At 36.7% G+C, this 21,125-nt stretch overlaps 1 protein-coding gene across 6 annotated transcripts in view; it reads left to right on the plus strand.

Annotated features, from left to right (window-relative positions):
- Positions 1-18,781, plus strand: part of TMPRSS11A (transmembrane serine protease 11A) — a 51,059-nt gene extending 32,278 nt beyond the window's left edge. For 5 of the 6 annotated variants that reach the window (XM_060148075.1, XM_060148073.1, XM_060148072.1 and 2 more), the window contains 8 exons: positions 745-816; positions 2,775-2,842; positions 4,806-4,966; positions 9,453-9,491; positions 11,394-11,565; positions 13,737-13,996; positions 16,608-16,750; positions 18,510-18,781. In XM_060148075.1, coding sequence (XP_060004058.1) covers positions 745-816; positions 2,775-2,842; positions 4,806-4,966; positions 9,453-9,491; positions 11,394-11,565; positions 13,737-13,996; positions 16,608-16,750; positions 18,510-18,671 — 1,077 coding nt within the window. In that variant the 3' untranslated portion in view covers positions 18,672-18,781. The remainder of the gene's footprint in view (positions 1-744; positions 817-2,774; positions 2,843-4,805; positions 4,967-9,452; positions 9,492-11,393; positions 11,566-13,736; positions 13,997-16,607; positions 16,751-18,509) is intronic. The other variant, XM_060148074.1, reaches the window with a different exon arrangement.
- Positions 18,782-21,125: the final 2,344 nt, after the last annotated feature.

A 21,125-nucleotide genomic window follows, 5' to 3' on the forward strand; every position in this document is an offset into this window, starting at 1 on the left:
GGGCTACATGTGTGAACAGAGGTAGTCTGGGAATGAGAGCTAAATTGCTGGGCCCGTCTGTTTGTTTGAATTGAAGGCCTCTCCCTAACTCTTCCATTAAACACCCAACTAACCTGCAGTTGCCCTCTTAGAACTTAGTGCAACTTCCAGCATTTCAAAATCATCAAATATAAAGAGGTACTACCTTGAAAGAAGGTCTTTTGTTCAACATGAGGGACTAACTCCAACTACAAGACTCTACAAATGGCTCCAAATGGGAGCAAGATAGATTTATAAATCACTAACTCTATTAAGATATGTAAATAATAAACTTAGAACAAGTTGGCACACAGCTTAAAAAAAGTGTCCTTTGAAACTTCTGAGAATTTAGAATTAGAATGCCAAAGTGCTGGCAGAATGTTTCTGATGAAATAAGCCTTAATCTGCCAGGGAAACATTTTTGGGTGGGGTCTCTAGAAAGCTAGTTCTTACATAAACTCCATTCAGCAATAAAGTTTACGTTCATGTTTTCTCTGATTTCCCTGTTTTAAATTCCTTTAGTGTAGGAACCCTGTTAGCTACAGGGTTCTCTGTGCCCCAGCATTTTTTAGGATAACATAAAGATCCTGGGCTTCACCCCAGACCCAACCAATGAGGCTTTATAGGGACACGGTCCTGGAATTTGAATTATAGAGAAGAGACTTCTATATTTCTGTGATTACCAAAGTTACTTCTACCTAGATTCTTCTTATATCATTCTTTCAGCTCCTATCTTTCCAGACACCTGAACTATTCAAAGATGGAATGGATGCTGGGGCTAGATATTCTTCTCAGCAGGTATTTTGCCAGATGAATGATGTCATCCAGAGTCAAAAACTTAATCCAGTACCTTCACCAACAAGTCACAAACAGCCAAGGGATCTATCGCGGGTAGAATTTCAGAGGATAATTACAAACCAAACTTCTTTAGATTCCCAAACACTATTTACTTTTTTTTCCTTTTAATACTGGTCATTTTTCTCCCCTTTGTTTTGGTTAGTCTTTTCTTTTCTTTTGGATTTCCCCCAGATACTGAGTAATAGGACTGGCTGTGTATGTCGGAAGAGAAATGATTAAAACAATTAGTGGTCTTGCAAAAACATATCTTACAAAATAATTTCATTTCTAACATATAAACCCCACATTTCTTCAGCCCATTTAAGCTTTTCTTATTTAAGTACAAGTAAGTGTATATTCTGGATACAAGCAATTTCTCTATTTTCTAAATACTGTCTTTGATCTAAAGTTTAAAAATATATTACCAAATATATGTTTAAAAGTTTTATACTTTAAGTCAATCGACTGTTTATGTTATAACTTATTGTTGTATGTTCTATGAAAGAAATTGAAGTAAAATGTACATCACATTTAACAAGGAGGTTGTGTGATTGATAAGAGATGGACCTAGAGACAGAAGACCTAGATTTAAGTCCCAGTTTACTAATCCACATGATGCTAGGGAAATTCACATGATGTCTCCGAGTGTCAGTTTCCTCTTCAAATGAAATAAGAATCAAAATAATTCTTATTTCATACAGTTATTATAAGGAGTAAGGGGGATATATATTTTGTTTCCCAATTAAGCTTTTTATGAATGCCTGATACTGCTAAGGAAGTCACAACTTGTTCCTTGATCTCTGAAACAGTCTTCTTTTTTATTTCCATTCTTTGGGTTTTTCAAAATGAGAGGTGGTTTTCTTGTCTCTTTCTTAAGGATTTAGGACATAATTTTTGTCCTAAATAGATGAGCACATTTGGCTCATCTACTATCAAATACGAAATGCAGTGCCTGCATTCAGATGACACTGTTGCCACCAGGTGGTCACTGGGGGATACTGCAAGCAAAAATCTAGGTGTGATAAGTCACAGTATCATAATGTCTAGGCAGGCAATTAAAATTCTGTGCAAATGGACCCCAAACAGTAGTTTTTGTTCTCCTCCCCTGTTGACATAAACTGAGGAACACAACTTTGACCTAAACCTGTAAAACCACCTTACTCTTTCTTCCTTCCTGACCTACCCTAGGGCTCAGAATCAACAACAATTAGAAAATTTTTAGCTCTTTCCTAAATCTCTAATGCCTCTTCCCTGTACTTATAGCCAAAGACCTGCAGAGAAATTTGAGACCTGTGATGCCAGAATGGGGGCTAACCTGATCCACCGGCAGTCTACTACCAAAATATACCCAGCATTTTATATGTGTTTAATCCTTACAACCCTATGAGTAGCATAGCAATATCTTTGTTTTAGAGGTTAGGATACTGAGGCTCAGCTTGGTTCAGCAACTTTTCCAAGGTCACCCAGTTCAAGAGCAGCAGGATAAGCAGGCTTCAAACCCAGCACTGAGCCACGGTTCTCTCCACCACTTCTCAAGGCCTCCCTCCATGTCCCATCTCTGCTCTGCAACTTTCTGCTTCACCTTCTGTGGAGTTTTAGGAAGATAACCTTTACCCCAGATACCTATGTCAGCACATTAGAGTCACCTGAGGAGATTTTTACAAATACAAATGCCTAGGTTCCATCCAGACAATTTATAACCAAAATTCTGGGAGAGGGGCCCCAGCATCTTAAGTCATTTTTTGTTTTTTAATTCTGCAAATGATTCTGTTGCACAGTTGGAATTGAGAACCACTGGTTTAAATCATGATATTACTCATGTTAAAACATTTTTCTATCGCTTTAACATTTAATCAGGGGTATATTCTTCTTATAAAATATCTTATTAACACATAGTTTCTCTCTTATTGTAATAACAGGTGGATGATACATTTATAGATTCGGCCTTGAACAAGCATTATATCAAGAACCAAGTAGTCAAACTGACGTATGTATGTTTGGGCAAAGGTGGATTCACATCCTGGAGTGACAAAGGGCAAAAGAGATAGGAACCCTCATATACTGTTGCCTCTATGAGCTTGGCTTTTGGCTAGGATTTCTTATAAATATTATTTCGACAACAGTCTCGAGATACAGGGCCGATCACCAGTTTGTAAACATAAAAACTAAGACTCTGGGAGCTTAAGTGATATGTTCAAAATTCCGCAAGTGACAGAACCAGGATTCAAATCCCATCAACTGATTATAAGGCCTGGGACTACCAGAAACCATAGCTTTGGGAAAACCCAGCAGCATGTCACTGAATGCACCAAGCTGTATTCTTTCAATACACATGTCATTTCAAAAGTATTAAGAAGGCAAAGTTGACTACAAAATGGGATCATAAGTCTTACCTGTAATGAAGCCCTAGTTAGAGGAGCCATGCCCAAACAAAAAGATGTTCCTGTTTTAATGAATTTCTGCTTGTTGTGGTGGAGAGGGAAGACTCCTGTCATTTGCAGAAATTGCTCAGAGGTTTCAATTGTGTTATTTGGAAAGCTCATAGCAGAACATATACGTAACAGATACAAACATATGGGCCTGTGTGACTCATCTTCTTAAAGAAAATGAATATAGTCAGACAGATCTATTTGAAGGAAATAATAATCGGTTTTCTCATCAATAGGCTAATGCTTTATTGGCAGACTTACCCCAAGTTCCTTATACCTTTATCGAGTAACTAGTGACCTCCAGAAGGATTTTACAATATATATTGGATAAATTTTATAATATTTAGGAGATAAAAAGCATGTATTTCCCAAAACTTTCTAGATTTCATGCCCTCCGTTTTTAAATTCTGACTTGCCATAGCATCCTAGCAAAATTATCATAGTCTTAAGAACTCCTTTGAATTTGTAGCCACTATCATTTTGTAAGCTTTTGTGTGGGTCCAGGGAAATCCCACTTGGTAAACAATGTTTTCCCTCTGATTTAAAAACAGGGAAAATTACTAGATTGTATATTTACCAATTTGACATAAAATTCTGTTTATTTATATCTTCACATTCCAAAGCCTAAAATGAACCACAATATATAAAATGCCTTTAAACTGATATGATTCCCTCTTTTTTTAAATCGAAGAATTCAGGAAAATAGGGCTTCAGTGGTTTTTAAAGCTTGGATCTTTTGAAATGTAAAAATAAAAGACATGGCAGATCAACACATAGGTTTCCATTTTTCTTAAAGTCCTTTAATTGTTTGGTTTTCCTACTTTAAGAGTATGGAAAAATTCAACCCCACAAGTGAAGGGGCTTGAACTTGTGTATATGAAAAAAGTTCAAGGAACTGGACATGTGTAATCTGGAGAAGACTCAGACACCAAGAATATCACTGTCTTCAAATATTTTATGTGGAAGAGGGAACTGATGTTTTATGTATGTCCCAATTGGTAGACCTAAGCCTATGGAATGTAAGCTTTAGGGAGACATATTTCAACTCCAAGTGAAGAGCTCTCTTATAATCAGAGCTGACCAAAGAGAAATACCCTCTTTAGAGAAGTAAATCTTTTTAATTACTGTGCTGGGGTTAGATGACCACTTATCATGGAAGCTGTAGAGCTGATGAAGGTATCACACGAGGGACTGGCCAAAGACACCATTAAAGTTTTTTCCAATTCTCAGGGTTTATAATTTTGATGATAAAATTTTGGTGTCTGAGTCTAACTCAAATGCTATAGCAAGCCTTCAAATTAATGGGGAAAATTCACTCAGAACATAATGAAAACTTGAAGAGGGAACATATGAAATGATCTTGAGTCAGAAAGTGACATATATGAGTTATCAATGTGAGATGATTAGTTCTTGACACTTTCAACAACTGAGGCATAATTCAGGAGAAGACAATACAGAAAAGAGAGTTAGATAATACTGGATGTATTTTTTGAACAAGTACCTTTCTCTTGTGTGTCACAGTCCAGAGGAAGATGGTGTGACAGTAGATGTGATTATGGTGTTCCAGTTCCCCTCTGCTGAGTCAAGGGCAGTGAGAAAAAGGAAAATCCGTAGCATGTTATATAAGAAGATAAGTAACACCAGAGCTTTGTCAATAAATGCCTCATCAGTTGAAGTTAATGGTAAGTAGGTGCCTTTCTATGTGATGTGAAGTTCTCTATTAAGTCCATTTTTTGTCTAATCATAAACTTATTTACCATTATTTCTATTCCAAATAATGGCTAGAATTCAGATGGAAAAAATTTCAAGTTAAAAAAGTGACTTTTAAAGGTTTTGTTATTCTCTGATGAAAGCATGTCTGAAGTTAGTTGTCAAGTGATTTTTTTCTGTAGTAATTGACTGGCACTCATCCAGAAATAAAATCAAACCTTTACCACTAACATAGGCAATCTGAGCCAGCCACTTCCTCCATGACTAAGCAGGTGAAAATACCAAGTGTTTAGCAAAAACTGTTTTTCTGTTTCTAAAACATAAACTCATTTGTTGCCTTTTAAAAATATGAATAGTTTCTGTAAACAGTGAAATTATGGAGTTTATGTTAACTTTTTTTCCTATGGGCATTTGAGAAAATGGTAAATCAATTTTGGAGCCACTAAAGCCTTCTTATAAGTAATGCTTTAAAAATCACTAAACTAGAAAAGAAATCATAGGAACGAGAAGTAATCTTTATCAAGGCCCTTCTCTATATCCTTTACATGCAGCGTCTAGTTTCTATATTCTTATGAATTAGGCAAATTCACCTTTATAGATGTGAAAGAGGGGCAAAAAAGGCTAAGGACTCCAATAATTAAATGGAGCAAACATTCGGGACTTCCGTGGTGGTGCAGTGGTTAAGAATCCACCTGCCAATGCAGGGGACATGGGTTCGAGCCCTCGTCCGGGAAGGTCCCACATGCCGCAGAGCAACTAAGCCTGTGCACCACAACTACTGAGGCTGTTCTCTAGAGCTCTCAAGCCACAACTACTGAGCCCGCATGCCACAACTACTGAAGTCCGTGCACCTAGAGCCCGTGTTCAGCAACAAGAGAAGCCACTGCAATGAGAAGCCCGTGCACCACAACGAAGAGTAACCCCCACTCGCTGCAAATAGAGAAAGCCCGTGTGCAGCAACAAAGACCCAGTGCAGCCAAAAATAAATGAATAGCTTTTTTAAAAAAAGGAGCAAACATTCAAATCTAGATTACTAATTTCTTGAGAGGCTTGTGAAAAAAGGGTGTGGTCAAACACATTTCAGAAATTCAGTCTATGATATTCACCTCTTGGAAATTCATCCCTTATATTAGCATACTAAAGACTCTGAGACCAGCTAGACAGAAACCTGTTTAACCCTGTACATTAAGCTGCTTCCACAAGCATCTATTTCTGGAAGACAAGTGCAGATTTCCCGTACAAATTCCAGGGGACACCAGAATTATGAGTCACAGAAGAGATTCAGAGTAAGTGTGATTAATATCAGATGTGAAACAGAAGGCCCTGCCCTTGCAAGGGTCTGGTTGACCCTTTAAGAGGAAACCTGACCAGGAAGTGAAAATCTGCAGGAATGGGATGGGCAGGAGTTTGCTGATGAGACAAAGAGTCAGCTAGTCAGGGAATAAACCTGGGGACCTCTCCCAACCCAGGAGGGAAGAACCTGTCAAGGGCTTAATCCACCTTCTTTGTTTTCTTGTTTGTGGGGAAACAAATGAATCGAGGTTGTGAAATAGTGGAAGCTCTGATAAATTACATGATGTGTTCTATGTAATTTCCAACAAGCAGTTAATCTGCCAGGAACTTAAAAGCCTGAACTATCTGAAACCAGAAATGAAGTATGAAATGGTCATCAGTTGTCTGGGCTCTTTGTTTCTTATAGGTTCAGTTTGTGACCTGCAGCTTATTTTAATGACTACAGTAGAGTAAAGGGCAGGATGTGCTGATGGAGAACCTGATTTGAGAGTTACCTAATTCTAACTCCACTGAGTCACTGCAGGAACACCCAAGTAATTGGCCCATGCCTTTGCCTCCATCTTCTCATCTATAAACTTGCAATGATAATGTTTGTTATTCCTGAAGTCACAGAAATACCATGAAGATACACAGGAAAATAGAATATGGAACATATAGGCCATAACCTCTTAGAAAGCCAGCAAATTGTGCATATGCGTTGGAAACCTGAAAGCATTAATGTGAGTAACTGGTGGTAGAAAAAGCTATAACCTTGAAGTTTTCCAAATTTCCAAATATAAAAAGAGCAGTGTTTACTAGTACTTAGGAAAGGCCCATTTAGTAGAAAGCTCAGTAGAATCCTCAAGGCAATTCTTACAGACAAAAACATTGCTCTCCAGCAAAACTTAATTTGGGGGACTTCAAATGAATGGAGAACCACAGAAATTCTAGACCAAGTCTAGAAACAACCCTGCAGCCCAAGATTTATCCATAATTTGTCAAGAATCTGTGTTTTGGCTTGACAAATAAGTGTTTGGTGTGGGTCTTTCACGTGATGTAGTGTGTCAGAGCAAAATTAAAATCAGCTCCTTTGAATTGCAAACACCATGGCTGTGGAAGAGCGGCTCACTGCCTACCTGTTGTTGATGTGGGTTCCAGTTATCATCATGTTACTTGTAGCATGTACTGACCTGAATATGATTACTCCCAACTCAGAAGTGTGTTAGAGGGTCACTTTCAAAACTAAGGTGTTAATGTTTCTTTTCACTTCTAGACGTGGAAAGTAAAAGCATTTGGTCAAAACTGGAAATGTGAAACAGCTAGTTACTTGTGTATGGGTAGTTTAGTTCCAGGTGTAATCATTCTCTTTCCTTAAAAATTCAATTACACTCCCAACTATTACACTCACCCTGGTATCATTCCTGGAAAGGGGTGATTTGCATCTTGCTCAAACTAAGCTGAAGAAGTTTTAACTGAATAAGTGTAACATTATACTATTTTCCATTTTAATTTATTACCAACATGTGACATATTAAAATACCTCTTTTTATTTCACTTCCCTTCATTGCACTTCAGAGATGTTGTGTTTTTATAAATTGAAGGTTTGTGGCAACGCTGTAGTGTCAGATAATTTTTAGCATGTTTTAGCAATGAAGTATTTTAAAATTATATATATATATATATATATATATAGTTTTTTCAAGACGTAATGCTATTGCACACTTAATGGACTACAGTATAGTGTAAAAGTAAACTTTTATATGCACTGGGAAATCAAAAACTTTGTGACTTGCTTTATTGCAATATTCACCTTATTGCAGTGGTCTGGAACCGAACCCACAATATCTCCAAGGTATGCCTACATTTAAAAACATAAAATAAGAAATTTACTACCTTAAAACTATATTTGACTGAAAATTGAGTTCCTTTCATAAGTAAGTACTGAGAATCTGACCTGAGAAATTGATTCTTCACCATATAATGATTTAGGTATGCCTTTAAGGGTATCCCTGAATTGGATATTCTCAAGAGCTCCCACTTTGTAGAGTTCATTATCACTAGTTTCCCAAGTGAAATTTATAGAAGGTAAGTAGAAAGAAACATTCTTATTGTGTATAATGAGAAATTAGATACAAAGAATATGAGTCTGAGAAACATGGCATTGGTAGAAATAAGTAAAACCAATCTACCCTCATTCTACTCATTAAGCCCTTTTATTTTGAAAAACATCACAGTTTTCATGCAACTGTCCGTCAGCTTAAGTTTAAATGTTTGTATTTCCTTTATCAGATTCCTAACTTTGTTGGAAATGACAGAATTTAATCTTAGATTCTGTCCAATAATTGGCCTTTACCAATATTCAGCCGGTGTTTGATAAGAATATACAGTAGTTTATACCTCAGAAAAAAATAATTTTAATAATTTAGGAACCATGTTTTAGAAGTATTTTAAATATAGTTTATGTGGTAGTTTTCAAAGTTTTTTTTTTTTTTTCCATTCCCAAACCCTTTGACCAAAGAAAGGCTTATGCGAAATCTTAAATAAAGAGAAGAGATAGGGCTTCCCTGGTGGCGCAGTGGTTGAGAGTCCGCCTGCCGATGCAGAGGACACAGGTTCGTGCCCCGGTCCGGGAGGATCCCACATGCCGCAGAGCGGCTGGGCCCGTGAGCCATGGCCGCTGGGCCTGCGTGTCTGGAACCTGTGCTCCGTAACGGGAGAGGCCACAGCAGTAAGAGGCCCGCGTACCGGTAACAAAAAAAAAAAAGAGAAGAGATAAAAGCAGACCTGTTCTGGTTGAGCCTGGGTTTGAACCTGAAGACCCCATCTAGTTGCTCCCTCTTTCCCCTCTTTCTCTATTTCCTTAAATAAAATCCAAAGAAGTTTTATCCTGCACCATTGGAAAACCACTGTTCTGTATTAATACAAATGATTTGTGAGTTTTGATCATCCAATATTTGTGCCTTAATTACCTACTGCTTGTATTACCCACCTAATCAGCGGTTGCCTATAAATCTCTACAAAAACTGTACACATATTCTGTTATATCAGATAACCACTTTCCTGACTGATCTATATGCTCAAGTTTCTAGAATCCATATGCGGTCAGTATCCTCTGATAATTTCTGGTCATTGAGACCAACCAGAAGAATATCAAATTATCATTCTTTGCTCTATTTTGTTTTTCAGCAATGAGCTCATCGACAGGGAAGCTAACTGTCCAAGCATGTAAGTCTAGTTAGCTTGTAAAAACAAGTTCAATTTCCATATCAGGGAGGATAATATCTTCAAATATTACCTCATAATCTCCCACCCATGTCCCATATTTTCTTTGGGAGAGAATAACAATTGAGTAAGAGATGAAAATACTTTTTTTCCCTAAGACCAATCTTTTTGTAATGTTCAAGAAAAACATTTTACATGGTGGGAATTTGGGGGCAGTTTGAAGAAATTATATATTTCTGGTTTGGAATAAATAAACTTGCCTTGCTAATTTTTTGAATGCTATGAAATATGCTTTCTACTGAGAAATAAAATGAGAAAGTGATAAATGGGAAAGAGATAGACCCCATAATTTGTGACTGACCTATAAAATTTACTTATTATACCCATCTTGATGGTTGACAGCAGCTCCACTCACTCACTTTATATCACTGTGACCTAAATTTTGAAAGATTTTATAATAGCAGTGATGAATTTTAGGAAAGTTGTTCTTTCATTTTCATCTGTGTCTTGCAAACACACTATACATTTTATTCATTCATTCAATAAATAATTTTTTAACATCTACCAAGTGCCAGAAAGTGAATACAAGTGTCAATAAGACATGATTCCTCCTCTAAAGTTAGGAGTTTGAAGGTAGGGGAAGACATAAATAAATCAGGAAATGTTAAAACAGTGTGATAAACGCTATGACAGAGACAGAGCACAGTGCTATGAGAGTCAATCAGAGCCAGCTAACCTGGTCTTGTGGGGTCACAAAGTGATCCTTGGGGTGAAAGGAAAGACAGAAAATCAAGTGACAAGTGGAATGAGTGTCTCGGGCAGGGGGAGCAGAATGTAAAAATGTCTTCAGAAAAGCAAGAACACGGTCATTTCTTGTCATTGAAAAATGTCAGTGTGGCTGTAATATAGAATAGGGTGGGCATGGGAAAGGGGTGTGATTAATAATGATCAAGGACCAGAACCATGCTGAAACATTTCGACCTTGTTTGGAGGGCAACGAGAAGTCACTGAAGGGTTTTACACACATCAGAAAGGTCACTCAGTTTTCAGTGTGGAGAATGGACTGGAAGAGCAAAGCTGGAGGCAGGGAGATGAACAGGGAAGCTATTGCAGTCCTTCAGATGAGAAAAATGGTAGTCTAAACTAGAGATGGCAGAGTGATGGGGATTTCTAAAATGACTGGCCACAGAAGGAGTGTAATCAGTACCAGTAAAGTGAATTTCCTTTTTGATACCTAATTTGTTGGAACAAGAATTGAACCTACCATGTTTTCTTTATGAGCACCATGCTTTAAACAGGCTTAATTCTTAGCAGGAACCCTAAGCATCAAACTAATCTCTGATCTGATGCACATAATAAAGTACATATTTATTCCTACCAATAGTGAATGTGATGTTTATGTGGAAACATAGAACCCTCCATCCCGAAGAGTAAGAGACTGGTCATGATACATTAACCCGTGCTCACTTTAGGAACTAGTCACTCAGAAAACTGTATGGGGGTAGGAGTTCCAAGGAATTAGCAATTATTTCTCTGACTAGTTCTTTTGGTGAGGGCTTCATGTCAAAGTAACATGGTGGGAACATCTAAAACTGGGAAACAATAATCTTAGTAGGAGCTCCCAGAACATCTGGATAATTGACACTGCAGGTCCTCAGGACATACACTTTTTGGTGTGTCAACACTTTACAGCCTTACATAGCTTTAGTAGGCAATATATATCCACATCTATAAAGGGAGGGAGTAAGCAAAACATCAACTATCAGGAAATACAGAGGATGGATATTAATATTGTACATGTTTATATAATGACATGCAAATATTGCACTGCAGTACTCTACTAGTTTCTCTGTATCAGGGATTATAGAGATGTTTCTTACAATCTAATGATGTCATCTCTTTCAGGTTGTGGTAAACGAGCTGTTCCATTAATAGTGAACAGAATAATATCCGGAGAGATTGCAGGCAAGTCTTCCTGGCCTTGGCAAGCTTCCCTTCAGCATAATGACACACATCAATGTGGCGCCACCTTGATTAGTAATACGTGGCTTGTTACCGCAGCGCACTGCTTTAGGATGTAAGTGATTGACGTTAACTTACTACTACTACTGCTACTACTACTGCTTAAAAAAAACCTCTGAGTTTTATCATCTTCTGAGTAATAATCAATGTCCCCAAATATTACTGAGGTAAAATGAGAAAAACTTCTTTCAGTTTCTTTTCTAAAATTGTGTTACACTTACACTTATTTGGAAAGTCAGTAGGGGTAGTAGTCATTATCCTAGTATCAGGTCCTTAAGGTTTTAAATAAAGAAACTGTGGCTGAACAGAGTGTGGAGAAAAGGGAACCCTCCTACACTGTTGGTGGGAATGTAAATTGGTGCAGCCACTATGGAAAACAGTATGGAGGTTCCTTAAAAAACTAAAAATAGAGCTACCATATGATCCAGCAATCCCACTCCTGGGCATATATCCAGAGAAAACTCTAATTCGGAAAGATACATGCAACCCAATGTTCACAGAAACACTATTTACAGTAGACAAGACATGGAAACAACCTAAGTGTCCATCAACAGGTGAATGGATAAAGAAGATGTGGTATATATGTACAATGGACTATTACTCAACCATAAAAAAGAATGAAATAATGTCATATGCAGCAACATGGATGGACCTAGAGATTATCATACTAAGTGAAGTAAGTCAGACAGTGAAAGACAAGTATCATATCACTAATATGTGGAATCTAAAAAAAAGATACAAATGAACTTATTTACAAAACAGAAATAGACTCACAGACATAGAAAACAAACTTATGGCTACCAAAGGGGAAAGGGAGGAGGGATAAACTAGGAATTTGGTATTAACAGATACACACTACTATATGTAAAATAGATAAACAACAAGAACCTATGTATAGCACAGGGAACTATAATCAATATCTTGTAATTAACGCTAATGGAAAAGAATCTGAAAAAGAATATATATATATATATATATAAAATGAATCACTTTGCTGTATACCTGCAACATTATAAATCAACTATACTTCAATTTAAAAAAAAAAGAAATAATTAGGTTGAGAAACAAGTATCTATATCGGCAGTACCTGTCTCTTTGCTTATCCCTCTTGGATGATGTTAGTTCAATTAATTAGTTAAGGAACATTAATCTCATTATTAATAATACATTTTGGTGGAAGATGGTGTCCTATAAAGAACAGAGAGAGACAAGCAGACATGTGATACTAGGCATATAATTTAAACCATCTAGGCCCTATTTTCCTTAAGTATAAAACAAAGCCTTTACTAGAGGACCTTTCATTACTAGATGACCTTCCCAGTCCCTGTATGTGCCAGGATCTACCAGCTGCTCAAGCCCATAAGCTAGAAGTCACCCACACTTGGTCATCTCTTATAGGACTTATGACAACTTTGCCTCATTCACTCTTGCCCTCTAACAATCTACTCTCTGGAAAGAAACAATGTGATTTTTTTTTTTAACATGAGACTACATTATGCTTGGCTTAAAATCATCCAGTGAATTGCCATATCACTTGAATAAAATCTAAGCACTTTATTCACGACGTATAAGACACTCTAAAATCTGGCCCCCGCCTACCCCGCCGATCTCATCCCCCACCATAATTCCCTTGTGTCCTGAACTGCAGCCTGTCTGGTCTAAGCCCTTGAGATGTTTGCCTGAAAACTTGTCACCCCACCTTCTCACAGCTGACTCCTCATCAACCGTGTCTCATCCCAAATGCCATGATCTCAAGAGGCTTATCTAACTACCCCCTTGTACTCTATTCCATTGCCCTATTTTATTCATAGACCTTATCACTGTGGGAAATTATTTATCTATTCATTAATTTGTTTTGCTCTTTTTCCTTCACTGAAATCAAATACACCCACCAGCAGGGACCTTTCTATCTTGTTTGCCACTTTATCCCCGGCACTTCAAATAAGGTTCAACATGTAGATGTTCAATAAATATTTGCTGAAGAAATAAATGAATAATATTTTATGTGCTTTACAGTTCTAAAATTCAATAATTCTATACTGAATTTCAGCTCAAAGATGCCGTTTGTATACATTTTATCTTTCAAAACAGTAGCAAAAGACTATATGGTCAAAGAAAACTATCATTGCAACCAAGTGTTTTAGGGTGGAATTTTCTCCTTTATTAGCCTGCATGCAATTATTGTAATGCAGTTCATATATTCTGTTCATTTCTAATCTTTTCCAGTAAATCAAATCCACATCAATGGACTGTTAGCTTTGGAACAACAATCAACCCTCCATTAATGAAAAGAAATATCGAAAGAATTATTGTCCATGAGAGATATCACTTCCCAGCAAAAGAATACGACATTGCTGTTGTGCAATTATCATCCAGCGTCACCTTTACTGATGAGATCCGAAGAGTTTGTTTGCCAGAAGCCTCTGTGTCCTTCCAACCAAATTCAACTGTCTATGTCACAGGATTTGGAGCACTTTTTCATGGTGGTGGGTATCCCAAAATGAATCATGGAGCACTAAGCCGTATTTATGGCAGTGTGATTTAATGTCCATCAATATTATTCTGTCAGACTTTTCCACACAGTTTGGTTGGATTAGTTAGGGTAAAAGAATGGAAATCACACATAGTATGCTCTCTGATGATAATGGAATCAAACTAGATACCAGTAACAGATAACAGGAAAATCTCTAAATGCTTAAAAATTAAGCAATACACTTCTAAATAATTCATAGGTCAAAGAGAAAATCTTGAAGAAAATTGTAAGTATACATAGAATAAAATGAAAATGAAAAAATATCAATACATGCAGGATGTATCTAAAACAGTAAAGAGAGAGGGAAACATAGCAAATGCATACATTAGAAAACAGGAAAGGTCTCAAATCAATAACATAAATTCTCATTTCAAGAAACTGGAAAAGAAGAGTAAAATAAACCTAAAATAAACAGGAAGAAGGAAATAATAAAGGTAAGAGTGAAAATGAATTCTATCAAAACCAAAAAATAGAGAAAATTAATGAAATAAAAAGCTGATTCTTTGGAAAAAATCAACACTTTCTGAGAAATGTCATTAAGCATTCCCACAATAGTTGAGAAACAGTTCAGGGACGTATAGGACTTATAGGCTATACTTTTTGTTTGTTTGTTTCCTATGGGTTTTTTTTAATTTAATTAATTTTTATTGGTGTATAGTTGATTTACAGTGTTGTGTTAGACTATAATTTTTATAACTTTTTGCCAACTAGTTTTATGAAAAATTTATGAATTTACACTGTCACCTACAATATGCATTTCAACCCTTCCCGGCACTGGACATGAATTTTTTTTTTTTTTTTTTTTTTGTTTGCGGTACACGGGCCTCTCACTGTTGTGGCTTCTTCCGTTGCGGAGCACAGGCTCCGGACACGCAGGCTCAGCGGCCATGGCTCACAGGCCTAGCCACTCCGTGGCATGTGGGATCTTCCTGGACCGGGGCACGAACCCGTGTCCCCTGCATCGGCAGGCAGACTCTCAACCACTGCGCCACCAGGGAAGCCCGACATGAATTATTTTTAATTGATAATGTAGTAGGCAAAAAAAATTACACCAATTATATTCAAAGAACAGAATAATTTGAGCATTTTTAAAACATTTTAGCAAACACACCTGTCCAGAAATAAATCCCGAATTGGCATTCTACAGAAATTAGTATCTATATTAGTTTTATACTGCTGTGTAAAAAATTACCACAAATTTAACAACTTAAAAGAGCACACATTTATTACCTCACAGTTTCCATGAGTCAGAAGTTCAGACATAGCTTAGTTGGGTTCTCTTCTCAGGGTCTCACAAAACAGCAATCAAAGTGCTGGCTGGGGTTGTGGTCTCATCTACGGCTCTGAGTTCTCTTCCAAGCTGGTTGTTGATGGAACTCAGTTTCTTGCAGCTGCAGAGCTCATGGCATCTTGCTTCTCCAACACCATTAGCGAAAACTCCCTGAACTTAGGGAAGGCCTAAGCCCTTTTTAAAAGGGCTCACAGGATTAGGTCAGGCCCACCTTGGAAAATCTCCCTTTTTATGAACTCACTGTCAGACTGACTACATCTTAATTAATCTGCAAAATTCCCTCTCCTGTGCCACAGAACATAACCTAATCATGAGAATGACATCCATAATATTCACAGATCCCACCCATACCTCAGAGAAAGGAGATCACATAGGAATCTTGGGGATCATAGTAGAATTCTGTCTACTACAGGGTCAGTTTCCCAATCAGCATATGGTTGATATAAAGAAACTCTGAATGCTTGTGATATTATTGTTTTCCATCATAAATAGTTGTCTTCTGCATTAATACTGGTTTCTATAACTCAGGATCTAGTTTATGGAGTCCCAAAATTGTAAGAGGTAATGAAATCATTGCCTTTAAATGTCATTATGTATGTGAAAGTTCTTCATAAAATGTAAAGGATAAAGTAAATGTATATAGTTATTTTATCAAGCCAGGGAAGCAAACTAGGCCTGAAAAGTTTCTGGGAACAATCTGGAATCTAGAAATACAAACTTTATTTTTTAAAAAATGCCATCCTGGGCTTCCCTGATGGCGCAGTGGCTGGGAGTCCGCCTGCTGATGCGGGGGACACGGGTTCGTGCCTTGGTCCGGGAGGATCCCGCGTGCCGCAGAGCGGCTGGGCCTGTAAGCCATGGCCGCTGGGCCTGTGCGTCCGGAGCCTGTGCTCCGCGACGGGAGAGGCCGCGGCAGTGAGAGGCCCATGTACCGCAAAAAAAAATAACAATAAAATAAAATAAATAAATAAATAAAAATTAAAAATGCCGTCCTAAATACATTAACTGATTGTTTTTTAAGGTACAAAGGTTCCAGAAAAAGAAACAAAATGTTTTTCTTGCTAGTATAGGTATTTATAAAAATGAGATAAGGACGATTATCATTTACATATACCAGATATTAAACAGAATTTTTTTTCTTTAGGAACTGCTTACATTAACCTCATCCTGTATCAACAATTTTAGTATGAAAAAAAAATCGGGAAAAGGTCCACACTTCATTCTAGCTAAGATGTTTACTGTAAACACTAAAATTACTTTGTTTTTCCTTAAGGGGAATCCCAAAATGATCTTCATGAAGCCAGACTGAAAATCATAAGTGATGATGTATGCAAGCAGCCACATATGTATGGCAGACATATAAAATTTGGGATGTTTTGTGCTGGCTATCTGGAAGGAATTTATGATGCCTGTATGGTAGGTGGAGAGAGATTATTTTGATATCATGACCTCAAAAAATGTATCTGGCTTAAAATGCTCTTTATTTTAGTAAAATACAGAGATCTTGTCTGTTCAAAAATTTATAAATGCAAATCTCAAACACATATTTTTAAATGTTTTATTAAGCAAAACAAAATAAGCAAAGAGTTTCTTTGATGCTATCAACCAACCAATAAAATTAAATTTTCTTAATACCAAAAATCCACAGGTTCATAAAGCAGAGTCCCTTTCCTTAAAGAGCTCACATTTAGAAAGGAAACAATCATGAACAATGAACTATGATGTAATGTTATAAATTATATAACAGAGAACAAAAATTTTTATTAAAGTATAGTTGATTTACAATATTGTATTAGTTTCAAGTGTGGAGAACAAACATTTTTAGCTTGAAGGAACATTTCTGGAACAAGTATTAGAGAGACGATACTTCAATGAGGCTGAAGGATAAAGAGCACTTACCCTATAGAATAAGAGGGGAATATTATAGAAAAGAGAAAAAGCATAGCTAAAATTCTGAAGGTGTGAAATTATAATTCATATTTGAGGCAACTCCAAGTACTCTGTTGGGTCTCAGCCTAAGGAGGATGAGAGGTGAGAAGCTGTTAATGCTGAGAAGGTGGATTAGGCCATGGTGTGAATATCTAGTCCCCTTTCCAGTGGCCTACTCTGTTGTCCACCATCTATCCTGCATGTATATTTTTGGACAAAGGAGTAAAGTGTGTTTCTTCCTGGAGGCACTGCTTTATAATGAGAGATTCCTGAAAACTCCAAGGAGGTGATTCCACATGCTAAAATGATGGGAATTGTATTGTTATCAGGTGGCAGAAAGCCCTGCGCAGAGTCCCACCAATTACACAACATAGACAACCTCTGTCAGAAAAATAGCAGGGAGTTTTGCAAGCATACACGCTGGGCAAGAGCAGAATCTAGCCCCAGTTGCTGAGAATGTGGAGGAGGCATCTAAAATTCAGGGAATCCAAAGAGAGGTTCATGCCATGACAGGCAAGTGGGAGGTGGTGACAGGAACACACTGAAAATGAGAATCTAGATGAACAGTAAGATCAGTGATAAGCCTCTGGAAAGACTGGTGGTCATAAAGAGCTTTCACTGGACTGGGGAGCAGAGGTAAGATTCCTGCCCCATGACTGTTCAGTACATAATAAGGCAAAGCTCTAGTCATAGAAAAATTGGGGAAGTTATCGAGGAAGTGACTCAGGCACAGGGGTCTAAGCAGGAATACAGGGATTGCTACTGGGGTACATCGGGAGGTGCTTTGTCTGATAAAACAGAAGCTCAGGCACCTTACATGAAGTCAGAAAAAACTAACATCAGATTGACTTTCTGTGTTGTGTACTTGAAATTTGCTAAGAGTAGACCTTAAGCATTCTTACTACACACATACACCCACACACACACAAAGTATTGTGAGGTGATGGGTGTGTTAATTAACCTGATTGTGGTAATCATTTCACAAAGTATATATGTCAAATTATCACGATGTACACTTTAAATATATATGTTTATTTGTGAATTATTCATCTATAAAGTTGAAAAAATAAAATGTGGAAATTGAATTTTATAACTTTTGAAACCCATGTTTCAACTAATTATCCTAGAATTGGTAATCTATACATATACTGTCTAATAATAAAATATGTGGTTCATTAAACTATCTTAAGTAACAAGTTTTACATTTAGCTAATTTTCTTTCTCTTTTTTCTTTTTTTATTTTCAGGGTGATTCTGGGGGACCTTTAGTTGGAAAGGATCTTAAAGATACCTGGTATCTCATTGGAATTGTGAGCTGGGGAGATAACTGTGGGCAAAAGAACAAACCTGGAGTCTACACAAAAGTGGCTTATTACCGAAACTGGATTACTTCAAGAACGGGCCTCTAATTCACTATTACAAGTTAAACATTGAGAGCTGTATGCAGGTCATACATGTATGAGAATCCATATATTCTGTGGTTGTAGTACAATGAAGTGAGATTAAATGATATGTTTTATTTCAGAATCACTTTAATCAATCAAAATCCCATAGCCAATTTGTAAAGGATTTAAATTTATAAGGTAGTGGGTCAGTTTAGCCTGGCTTGAAAAATACAGCAGAGATACTGAGCTCTTTAAATCAGCAAGCTAGAGTATAAAAGAGGAGCAATGCAAATTTTTGAGGATAATCTGTATGATTTTTAGAGTGTCTTTTTCCCTTAAGTGAGAAACTTTTTGAACTCTGAGTTTAGGAAACCCTTACATAATTTTCTATCATTTCTCTAGAGGTCACAAATACTTTTTTCTAGTTCTTACAGATTTTCCAAAGAAATTTTCCATACTTTCAATTTATAAACCCATTGGAGGGATCCTAATTTTTTTAAAAGTTATATCTAGGAAACAAAATATGGTGATAAATCAAGCCAGAGATCTTATAACCTTTGCTGCAAAATCTCCCTAATTTTTCAGTGATTCTTTAACATACATACACACACACACACACACACACACACACACACACACACACACACACACACACACACAGAGAATATCCCTACCTTCAGATATACCCAGAAAAAGCCTGCTTAATGAATATATACAGTAATTAGCTAATCAAAGATATATTTTTGTTACAAAAATTGGGGGGAAGGTGATAGTAACTTCATGAGCAGTCCGAAAAAAATGGCACAAAAATTGGATATTTTATAGATGCGTTTACATGTTTGGACCACCAGGAGGCAGCTTTGTACATTATTGTTGTACGCTTAAATGCCTAGAAAAAATGAGAATTTGTTCATATGTTGAAGAATTAATGAGCATTATCCTTTCACACAGAAAGAAAAAGTTTATTCCTGTGTATTGCTGCAGCCAATTATCTCCTAAGCCTTGCAGCAACAGCCTGACTATTGCAACCATGAAACAATAGTTTTTGTTTTAATTTAATAAATATAAATTTTGAGGACCAACCATATAGAACACATGAACAAAGTGATTAAATGATCCCCCTAAGTGTCTCATGAAGACATTAGGTGAGTCAGGCTCATGTATTCCATGATACAATTAAATGAAGATTTTGTGGAAACTGTTACTCTGTGTGACAATGCTGACTAAACATCAGGGTTTATAGGTGGGGCGTCGTTTACTCATGCAGTCCAGATATAAGCCAAACTGTTAGAAAATTGAGTGATTTTATAACAATCTCCCCCATGTCCTATTAATAAGGCATAAAAATAATCCTAAAAGCAACGAAGACCCAATGCAGCCAAAAATAAAGTAAATAATTTTTTAAAAATCCTAAAATAATCTAAAAGAGATTTAAAATTTATTCACCATAAAAATTGATCCATAACTTAGACTCACAGAATTTTAAAGCTTAGGAGAGACTACACGTCATATGGGCCAGTACACTTAGGGTTCAAAGAACTGAAGCCAGGAAAAGTAAATAACTTTGTGAAGTTGTAGGTAATTTGTATCCCCAGTGGGCCTAGAACCCAGGTACAAATTTCACAGGCCCTTTTCTTACAAAGTATCTTTATGATTGTCTATATTTATTGAATCATCAGCTGTATAAAAATTTCAGTGAGTTCTATTGAATCTGTTTTAAATTGAATTTTAAACGGTGTGATTCACTTAGGCGGCTGGCTGCCAATTCTCTGAACTCACTTCAAGATAAAGCTGCTTTTTCTTATATAAAAATATACATAGGCATATAAATTATTCAATATTATGGTGGCAAGATATAATTCTGATTTCTAGTGTTAAGGTTCAAGAAATGATCTTAGAGTTATAACTTTATATTTCTAAACTGTTTTGTGAAGCACTTAATCCTGGGTCACATGTAAACAAATACTGATATATTATTTAAAATCTAATAAAGTTGGTGATCAGAGCATTCTACAAATAATATCATTGAATCTGTGTTAGGCCAATAGCATGAACCTTTCTTTCAACTTCTGTTAAAAATTGCATTTCTTTTAAATAACTAGTTTGGGTCACTCTGAAGCAGAATTTCTCAACTTTGGCACTTTTGACTTTCTGGTCCGGATAGTTCTTTGTTGTAAGAGGCTACTCCATGCATTGTAGAATTTTAGCAGCACCCCTGACCTCTGCCTTCTAGATGCCTGAAATACACTCCTTCCCCCCAAATTATGATAACCAAAAATGTCTCCAGACATTGGCAAATGTCTCCTAAGGGGTGAACTTGTTCCCTTTTGAGAACTACTGTTCCAAAGACATTTGATTATTTTCAGAAATGCCAGCGATATCTCAAAATTATGACACTGAGCATTCAAAAACTATAGTCTCCTGGTCAAACTGTATGTTCACTATCATGTTCCTAAAAGAAACAGCAGAATAAGTGAC

The sequence above is a fragment of the Lagenorhynchus albirostris genome, chromosome 4, assembly GCF_949774975.1.
Source record: "Lagenorhynchus albirostris chromosome 4, mLagAlb1.1, whole genome shotgun sequence".
Classification (NCBI taxonomy): Eukaryota; Metazoa; Chordata; class Mammalia; order Artiodactyla; family Delphinidae; genus Lagenorhynchus; species Lagenorhynchus albirostris.